The sequence below is a fragment of the Myotis lucifugus genome, unplaced genomic scaffold (genome assembly GCF_000147115.1).
Source record: "Myotis lucifugus unplaced genomic scaffold, Myoluc2.0 scaffold_328, whole genome shotgun sequence".
Lineage (NCBI taxonomy): Eukaryota > Metazoa > Chordata > Mammalia > Chiroptera > Vespertilionidae > Myotis > Myotis lucifugus.
In genome coordinates, this window is record NW_005871376.1 from 1057715 (window position 1) to 1068421 (window position 10707).

Sequence of the window (10707 nt, forward strand, 5' to 3'; positions counted from 1 at the left end):
TTTTCGCTCCTGCTTACCTCTTGGCAAGATTTTGTGGTTTTAAGGTTTGAGACTCATTGTCCCTGTGAAAAGGCTGTTTTACAGCGAGGTGTCCAGAGACCTCTGAAGGGTTAGCTGCTCCAGACATACGGCTGCAAGCCTCAGGCTCCACTTGGACCACAACCCACGTGTCCTGCCTGCAGCTCTGGGGTCTAAAACTTAGAATACATAGGAAGAGGTGACAGAAAAGGGAGAGCTGAGACTTTGCCTGGCTAATTTTCTGGATGAAATGAATCCAGGCTGGTAAATCAGTTGTAGGACTAACTCCATAGTCTGCAAGCACTTTTACAAAGGCATCTGATTTCCCCCCCTTAAGAATATTTAAAAATATCTTGTAAATGATGAGTGCATGCTGTGTTGTTCTGACATTGTAAACATTGCCACTCTGGATTAGCTAAAAGGATTGGGTTCAACCCGCTCATCTTAAAGAAGAGAATGGAGTTGCCCAGTGTCCTAGCTGCTGGCCAACAGGTAGCTCCGGGTCCACACCTGTGAACTCTCCCTTGGTGGGGTCATTCACACAAAGAAGGTGTGCTCTTTCCCGGCTTTAGAAGGAAATTTATGAAGTGTCAAGGGGCCACCAGGATGCCCCAAGCAGAGGTAGGAGTCCACTGGAAGCAGTTAGCTCATTGAGTGAAATTCCATCAGCTGGGCCTCACGGCTTAGTGACTCATGCCTCTGGCATCCCAGAGTGGGATGAACTTGGTCTGGACTGATGCACAGTTTTCTTCCACTCTCGGCTTCAGAAATTCCAGTGTGTTCCTGAGAAGGCCCACGCCTATGAGGGTCATCTCTCACGGTCTGTGATCTGCCCTCAACCTCGAGGTCAAGGAGGATGGATATTCTAGAGCTGGCTACACCTCTGCAGAGTGAGGCTATGAAGGGATGGGATGTCTGCACCTCATTCATTGGACTAGTCCAGTCATTTACACCTGGGGTTCCAAGACACAGAGAAAGCCTTAACTGACCCTTCACTTTGACCACACTCCACTCTTGGCCACATTTTTTCCCCACTTTTGAATGTATGGTTCCCTAACTGGGGGAAATTGAGAGAGGGCTTTAGCTCTTACACTTTGTTGTAGAAGAGTGAGGACAAGAAGTCTGCTCCTACTTTCAAGGCCAAGGATGTGAGGAGCCAGAGAAAGGCAGGGAGAGAGGCAAGCACACACACTACCAGCACCCCTTCTGTGTGTGTGTGTGTGTGTGTGTGTGTGTGAGAGAGAGAGAGAGAGAGAGAAAGAGAGAGAGAGAGATTAATTCACACAATGGTAGACACTGCCAATAACCAGCTGTGGGTGCCTGCTGTGTGGGCTGGGTGGGTGCATTTTCGTAAGTGTGGAGTAACAAGGGATCTTAAAACTTGGCAATCTTAAAATGCCTTATCCTGTTTCCTCCCCAGTATAGAAATCTAGCTGCAATTTTCCTGGTCAGAGGCCATCCAATTCCTGTTTGAACCACTCCAGCAACAAGGAGCTCACCACTAACAGGGCAACATCACCCACTGTAAACAGGCAGCCCTCAGTGTGACAGAATTTTGATGCTGAGCTGAAATGTACATCCCATTACCTTCCCATCCATCTTAATTCTGGGAGTTAATACAAGCATTATAAGCATTGTCTCTAGGATAACACTACAAATGTTTGAAGAGAGCCACCATGGCCCCCACCACCAGATTGCTTTTCTTGACCCAATATCTTCATTTTCTCAAATGAAACAGTTTCCAGACCTATCCCCATCCTGCTGGTCCCTCCTCTGGGTGACCTAGTTAAGAGATGGCCCCAGAACTGAACCCTGCACTCATTTCTTGGTCCAGAATGCAAAGACTTTAGGGAAATAACTCTTCTTTTACGTATGGGTTTATATTCACATTTTCTAGCTGCCATATCATCCCTGTGGCTTATACTGAGCTGTTAGTCAACCAACCCAACCCCCTTCAGGGATAATTGAAATATAATGAATACTTTTCAGTCACTTGCCATAGCTTTTGCTCTGTGGCTGATCGCCCTCCCCGCCCACCCCCCCTTAACCTTGATATAGGACCTTCTATTCATCCCTAATATGTTTTAGGGCCTATTATTTCAACCTACTGAGGTTTTTCTGCACCTCATTCCATAATGTTCTATTCCCACAACCCTTCATGGTTTTCTGTCTAAAATGAATTTGATCAGTGCTCATTTTACTCTCCATGTAAATTTCTGATACTTGATGGAGAGGCAGGAGAGGAGCCCTGGGAGACATCATAGAGCCCATCCACTGTGTTCACACTGGCCACTCAGCAGCTGTCCTGGGTACCATTAGTCAGCACACCGTGTCTCCGCCCACTGGCATGCCCAGCAAACCTCTATCTCGTCCTCTCGTCCACAACATTAATAAGAGACATTTCTTTAAGCCAAGAGAAGTGACTCCGTGACTTCAGCTCCTGACAGGCTATTACATGAGGTATTTCAGAGAAGCTTCCCAGCAGCTCACAGAAATCCCCTTAGGTGGTCTGGGCGGCTCCCTGCCCATCGGACCAGTTCTGCCAGGAAGCACAGGCTTTAGCCACGAAATCCTGGGTGGAAGAATTCTCTGGCAACTCTCAAAGGCTCTCCTCAGACATCCTGAGATCCGGGCCCTTTCATGACCTACTTTCATCAGACACCACAGGGAAGAGGTACAGGCACTGCCCATCAGTTGAAACCTTCCTCAGTGTCTGTGGCTGGACATGAAAGCCCCCAGTCTGGCTCGTGGGAACCAATCATCTGTCTCGCAGGAACCAGTCTGGCTCCCAAGAACCAGTCTGGCTCGATTTGTAGATGGTAAGAGGGAGGCTTTCTAGGAAAGTGCAGAGTTTGAAAGTCATCTGGCCCTTCAACTCGATGTCCCCCAGGTAGTCCTCTCTGAGCTACTGTAAATTCATTCAGGATCTAGGCCCCTTCCCGTTTCCCCAAAGGCATGCGTCTTGCCTTCTCCGATTATAAGGCTGGAGGACAAGGGCCAAGCTTTCCTTCCCTAGTGGTGTCCCAGACTGTGATGTGCATACAGCAGACACCCAGCAAATGCCCAGCATAAGGGTGGGTACCAAGCTTTCCTACCATGGATTCTCGACCCTTCCAGAATGAGAAAGTACTGTCCAACATATTTTTTCAGTCACGTATCTACCTATTCTACCAATTAATTCTACCCAATTTTCATATGACCTCATTTCCCCTTCAAATGCTCAGCATTAGAAGTGCCCATAGAGGTAGTTAATAAAACTTCTCTGTTGAAGTGATACTCACAGAATCCTTTTCCAGAATCATTTTTGTACATTTTGGCCTTTTGCTTCAAACCATTAGTGACTTTCTTATGCCCAGAACCTGGATCTTCATTTGACAATCAAAGTGGATTATCCTAAGGTTCTAGGCCAGGGGTGGGCAAACTTTTTGACTCGAGGGCCACAATGGGCTCTTAAACTGGACCGGAGGGCCGGAACAAAAGCATGGATGGAGTGTTTGTGCGAACTAATATAAATTCAAAGTAAACATCATTACATAAAAGGGTATGGTCTTTTTTTTTTTAGTTTTATTCATTTCAAATGGGCCGGATCCGGCCCGCGGGCCGTAGTTTGCCCACGGCTGTTAGGCTGAATAGAGGCCCGTTAAAGATGTTATAAATAAGCTCACTTTCCTAGTAGGCAGGGCAATGCTATAAAGCAGTGGTTCTCAACTTTTCTAATGCCGCGACCCTTTAATACAGTTCCTCATGTTGTGGTGACCCCAACCATAAAATTATTTTCGTTGCTACTTCATAACTGTAATTTTGCTATTGTTATGAATCGTCATGTAAATATCTGATATGCTATATGTGTTTTCTGATGGTCGCGACCCACAGGTTGAGAATGAGTTGCTTCTATGTACTTCTCATCGCTGTTCAGTTTGATGTTTCATCCTGGGAGACTCTTCACCTACGGGGATAATGGTCTTTGATTTGCATTCCTGGGAAGAAGAACATTTGGGAATTGGAGATATTGCTCCCATTAGGTACCTAGCATTATTTCATTGGATAAAATGGTGACTTAGATAGAGCCCCATGCCCTCCAGGAGCTTCTAATCTCATTGGAAAGATGGGATACATATAAGTGGTGCTAATTATTCTGTGTGAGATTATGAAGAATGGAGATGAAAAGTGTGAAACTGGGTTGGAAAAGCCCAAATCATAGACTTCATGGTAAAGCAAAGTTGTCATCAGTACCTGGAGCACTAAATAAAGTACAGCAACTATAAGAATCTCTTCTAGTTATTCCTAAAAAAATTGCATTTGAAGAATGTTGGCGAGAGGTGGTCTCATCCTGCCAGCTGAGAGAGGGCTAGGGATCCTTTCCCATGCTACAGTTCAGGCTTGGACAAGTTCCCAGCATGCTCTAGGAATATATGAGAAAAGAGCAGGACCGTGTGAGTCATGAGAGGAAACATGAAGACCACAGTCTGGGTAGAACTTCCTCTGAAGCCCAAATAGGGCAATTTCAAGAGTCACCTTTCTTCAGCATTAGTCTTGGGGTTAAAGCACAGTGCAGGCTCCTTGGCCTGGACTCATGCAGCTCCCACTGCTCCTTGGGGATGACATCCAGCATGTTCCTTGAGAAAGAGGTCTTGGCTGCCTCCTCCTTTGGCCCTATGCCCCACATTTCCTGCACAGAGGAGCAGTGCCATAAATATCTGCTAATTTCATTGTTTAAGTGGAGAGCTTGTTGAAAAGATAAATCTGAAATGAAGCCATAAATGTAGAAGAAGGGTCACAAGCCTCTTGCCTTTCCCAGATGCTGGCTCGGGCCAGGCTGGCAACCTCAGAGTCATCTGCGAGAGCTGGAAGCAATAACCGGGCCCCACAGTGGGAGGCGCTGATGCAGCGGGCCTGAAGGGAGACCCCAGGGTCTGCATTTTAGTAAACAGTGAATTGTACCTTTATATACAACTGGAATAAACAGTTTAGAAAACGTTTTCTCTATTTTTTTGTCAATGTCAAGAAACTTTAATATACATACTATTTAAACTCATGATTCCATAAATCCACTTCTTGTCAAAAATTCTATTGAAATGATAAAAAATGTAATCATAGATGATGAACAATGATATGTATAGTAATTCTATGTATACTGATCTATACATGTCCAATATGCAAGAAAGGATAGCTATACTATAGCAGGTTCATAAGATAAACTATTTGGCAACTAATAAAAATAATGGTTTGGCTGAACCGGTTTGGCTCAATGGAAAGAGCGTCGGCCTGCGGACTGAAGGGTCCCAGGTTCGATTCCGGTTAAGGGCATGTACCTTGGTTGCGGGCACATCCCCACTGGGGAATGTGCAGGAGGCAGCTGATCGATCTCTCTCAACGATGTTTCTAACTCTCTATCCCTCTTCCTTCTTCTCTGTAAAAAATCAATAAAATATATTAAAAAAATAAATAAAAATAATGGTTTGGAGAATCTTTGATAACATGATAAAATTTTCATGATACATAACAGAATTAAAATTTTAGATAGAAAACTTGGAGTCATAAGATTTCAACATTATAAATATCACCTAATATCTGCATTTTTAAAGTGATTCTGCTCCCCAGCTACATTTGGGAACAACTCCCCTGTGGTAGCCGCCCTCCACGATGGCCCCAGCGATCTCCACCTCCTGCGTTCACTCCCTCGGGTAACCTCCTCCCACACTGTGCACAATTGTTTTGTGTGACTAACAGAATACAGCAGAAATGAAGGGGTACCACTTCCGAGATTAGCTTAGGAAAATCTGTGGCTTCTAAGTTTTGCTCCCTCTCTCTTTCTCTTTTAAATCACTCACTCTGGAGAAAGACATGTCTTAAGGGAACTTAGGCAGCCTGCGGAGAGGGCCGGAGGGCCCCCGCTGACAGCCAGAAAGAAACTAGAGCCTGCCAACAACCACGAGTCAACTCGGGGGAGGATCTCCCAGCCCCAGCCGCCCGGCTGCAACCTCATCAGAGACTCTGAGCAGAATCAACCAGCTAAGCCACTCCTGGATTCCCGACCCTACGATCTATGTGAGATAGTAAAAGTTTGTTGTGTGAAGCTGCCAAATCTGGGTGGTAACTTGTTACGTAGCAACTGATAGCTAATACATGTCCCTAGTCCAAAGGGCAAGCTCCCGAACATAGCACAGAGGCCTTTCATGCCCGCCTTTCCAGTTGCACTTCTCATGACCCCCAGATTCACATTTTTCTTGAGCAGTACTGGCCTGCTTATCCCCAGTTCACACCTCCATGCCTTTGCCCAAGCCATTCGCCACTGATGCCCTTTTCCCACTGATGGCATCCCCTTCTCCAGAAATCCTCCCTCAACGGCCCCCACACCAAATCACGTTGGCTTGGTCCCCCTCCTTAGTGCTCACACACTTCTTGAAATCAGTAAGTGAAAAGTGAGCTACATGTAGAAAAGGAAACATCTGCCCGACCAGTGTGGCTCAGTGGTTGAGTGTCGACCCAGGGCACATGCCTGGGTTGCAGGCTCGATCCCCAGTGTGGGGTGTGCAGGAGGCAGCTGGTCAATGATTCTCTCTCATCACTGATGTTTCTATATATCTCTCTCCCTCTCTCTTCCTCCCTCTGAAAACAATAAAAACATATTAAAAAGAGAAAAAGAAAACATCCACATGAAGGAGTCATCAAGAACACGACTTGCCTCTACGTGGTTGATCAACGAATTGTCGAATTTGAACCCAGGAATCCTTTTCTCACTGCACACCACACCCACGTCTTCGGTGTGCTTGCAGTCGGTGACACCCCAGCCATTGGAGGTGCAGGCTGCGAGGGTTGCCTCTTTGCCGGTGCAGTAGACATTGTCCAACCAGATGGGCCCTGAAGGAAGCAGAGAAGAGAAAAACCAAGCGTGATGTCAAAGTAGGTTTGAATGTTGGGGGGGCACCAAAGTTGTACACAGAAAGAGAATTTTTCTCTAATCTGGGCAGCTGTGTGTGGTCATCAATTGATGTTTAGCATGTTAAGACATTGCATATAGTTCTAGACCATCGGGATTCCCTTGCCAGAGGGATGTGGTGGATTGAACATGATCAGGGTAGAAATCAGCGTTGAGCCAGGATGTCACATGGTGTAGGGGAAGGAGTGGGGACTTTGGATACTAAGCTAGATTTGAATTCTGGCTCAGCTTTGGTTGAAGCCTTTTCCTCATCAGTAAAGTGGGGATAATAAAGACACTTGAATCGCAGGAGTGTGGGCAGGAGACATAATACATGGCACATGTCTAGTTTATTGTTGGCCCATAGTTACTGAAAAATGATAGCAATGATGATGATGATGATGATAGTTATACTGACTATGATGCAAGCCAGACTCACCTTCACCTGTAGCAGAGGCTGGACCGTGACCCCTCAGCCATCCTGCACTTGAGGCTTTGAAGGCATTTCCCTGTGTCACCTCCCCTGACTTCCCCATACTTCAAGGAAGAGGATGAGGTGACCTTGTTATTCACACTTCACAGACGCAGAGCTCTGGCTCAGAGGGCAACTCACTCTGCAGGCCACCCCCTGAGCCTGGTGCCCTGGTCCGTTCAGTGTTCTTCTCACTGCCTGAAACTTCCATCCACTGACTCCAAGACTAACCCACAGAGCCACCTCCTTACTTTTCAGAAGTCAGGTGACAGGATGTGGAGAAATTGGAACCCCTGTGCACTATTGGTGGGACCGTAAAACGGTGCACCCACCATGGAAAAGAGCATGGTAGTTCCTTAAGAAATTAAAAACAGAATTGCCATATGATCCTGCAAGTCCCAGAAGAATTGAAAGCAGGGCCTCAAAGAGATATTAGCACACCCATGTGTCTTACATTATTATTCACAATAGCCAAGAAGTGGTATATCCATACAGTGGAATATTATTCAGCCTTAAAAAGGAAGGAAATTCTAAAAAATAAAAAAGGCAAATCAGCATGTTTCCACTTACTAGGTACCTCGTGTAGTCAAAATGCATAGAGATAAACATAGAGTGGTGGCTGCCAGGGCTGGAGGAGGCGGGATGGGGAGTGGTTGTTCAATGGGGACAGAGTTTCAGTTTCCCAAGATAAGAAGTGTTCTGGAGATGGTCGCACCACCATGTGAATGAGCTTAACACTACCCAACTGTACACTGGAAACCAGTCAAGGTGGCATGTTTGTGTGTATGTATGTTTTTAATATTTTTATTGATTTCAGAGAGAAAGGGAGAGGGAGAGAGAGATTGAAACATCAATGATGAGAATCATTGATCGGCTGCCTCCTGCATGCCCCTCATTAAATCCACAACCCAGGCATGTGCCCTTGACCGAATTGAACCTGGAACCCTTCAGTGTGCAGACCGATGCGCTATCCACTGAGCCAAACCGGCTAGGGCAAGATGGCATGTTTTTAATGTTATGTGTATTTTACCATAATTAAAATAAAAAGTTTTTAAAGTGCCACAGGGTGTTTCAAATAGTGATTTTTATAAGTGCCACTACAACATGAAAGGAAACAAAATCAGCTAAGCCTGTCACTCTTCTTAATGCTCCATGTAGAACCCTATAGTATAATGAGGGCAGATAACAGGGTTTCCCATTCTCTCTCAGGCTGGGGTACTTCATGACTCGGTCAACTACTTAAACAAGCCTGTTCCCCATTTCCAAAGTGAAAACAATGACACCCAACAAACAGGTTGCCATGGATACTCAATGAGATAATCTTGCTCCTAGTACATTTTCAACCTCCCTTTCCCTTTCTCCCAGTAGGTCAGAAAAACAATGAATACTATTGTTTCCATGATGCCAGGAAGAAGCAGATAAAAACACTCCCATTGTAGAGATGAGAAAACCAAGGAGACCCTGGGGCCCTGAAGGTCAGGAAGGACGCAGGCCAGTCTCCTGACATCGAGGCCCTGATGAAACGTGTCCACTGTGACCGATGGCTGGTCAGGGCTCCAACAGGAGTGCTTTGGACGCAGTGAGGGGAACAAAGAGCTATTGAAAACATCTGGGCTGAGGTTTTCCAACTGGTTTCTCAATTTGGCCTGGTTTCCAAGCCATCAAGCTCCACTGAAACATATGCTCCCTACCCGATTGCTGTTTCAACAACAAACCAATGTTTTTCTTGCTAAGTAGCAGCAAGGACAAGACCCTCCACGGTGGACACGGCCTCTTCCCGGGAACGTTCTGAAGCAAAGCTGCTGAAGGGACAGAGGCGGTGGAGAGAAACAGCGCCCTTATCCCGTCTGCAATGAGAGGAACCACCCTTGCGAAGGGGATGAGGAGCCAGATAGCACACGGCTAAAGGCAGCGTGAAAGGCTAAAAAATTTACACCAAGGTCTGCTTAACTTCTCATAGGAATGTTTGCAATTAGCCCCTGGAGTGTTCGTGGGAACTAACTTAACCTCAAAGAACTGCTTTCTTTCTTTCTTTTTTAAATGTTTTATTAATTTCAGAGAGAGGAAGGGAGAGGGAGAGATAAAAACATCAATGATGAGAGAGAACTGTTGACCGGCTGCCTCCCGCACGCCCCACACAGGGGATCGAACCCACCACCTGGGCATGTGCCCTGACCAGGAATCGAACCATGACCTCCTGATTCATGGGTCGCCGCTCAACCACTGAGCCACACCGGCAGGGCAGAACTGCTTTCTTAAGAAGCTTCAATTCACCCCCAATTATTCTACTCTTTGCACATTCTCACCAGTTATTTTTTTCTTAGATGGTGGAAATACAAACTTCTCTGTAGCCCAAGACAGCATCACCATGCGTGTATTCTCGTGTGCCCTGAATTCATTACAATTTCTTTCCTGTTTACTTAGTGCCCATCAACTAGACCAGGGGTGGGCAAACTTTTTGACTCGAGGGCCACAATGGGTTCTCAAACTGGACCGGAGGGCCGGAACAAAAGCATGGCTGGAGTGTTTGTGTGAACTAATATAAATTCAAAGTAAACATCATTACATAAAAGGGTACGGTCTTTTTTTTTTTCTTAGTTTTATTCATTTCAAACCGGCCAGATCCGGCCCGCGGGCCGTAGTTTGCCCACGGCTGAACTAGACTGTCCTGATTCCAAAGCGGCCAGCCCTGGCTCTGCCCACTGGAGGCAGATCGAGGCTCAGTGCAGCAGATGCCATCTACCAGCTGCTAGGAAGGTGGCATTTGGGTCACATGGTCAAACCTTGGACACAAAAGCCAATCAATCAGAAGCAAAACTTCATTTCTCCCTTTCCACTCAAGTACTCTAAGAAATGCTTCTGACATAAGCAGAAGAGATGTATAAACACATCCACAGACCATTTGGAAGAGGGAGATCAGAAATGAATTTCTACTTGAGCACCAGAGCTGTCAGGGAAATGGAAATTGTTCAAGTTAGAATCTTCCGTCACCTTGAGAGGAGTAGGTGACGGTGAGCCCCCTGGAGGGTCTCCTCAGAGGGGAGCAGCTGCACATCCCAGCTCTTCCACAGAGCTGACTCTCGGGGTCAGCCTAGGGCAGTGGTCGGCAAACAGCGGCTCGCGAGCCACATTAGGCTCTTTGGCCCCTTGAGCGTGGCTCTTCCATAAAATACCATGTGCCGGCGCGCATGTACAGTGCGATTGAAACTTCGTGGCCCATGCGCAGAAGTCGGTATTTTGTGGAAGAGCCACACTCAAGGGGCCAAAGAGCCGCATGTGGCTCGAGAGCCGCAGTTTG

General features: G+C 46.4%; 1 protein-coding gene across 1 annotated transcript in view; it reads right to left on the reverse strand.

The window, feature by feature from the left end:
- Nucleotides 1-10707, reverse strand: part of LOXL2 (lysyl oxidase like 2) — a 69747-nt gene that overhangs the window by 54519 nt on the left and 4521 nt on the right. The window contains 1 exon segment of the mRNA XM_014466186.2: nucleotides 6704-6879. Coding sequence (XP_014321672.1) covers nucleotides 6704-6879 — 176 coding nt within the window.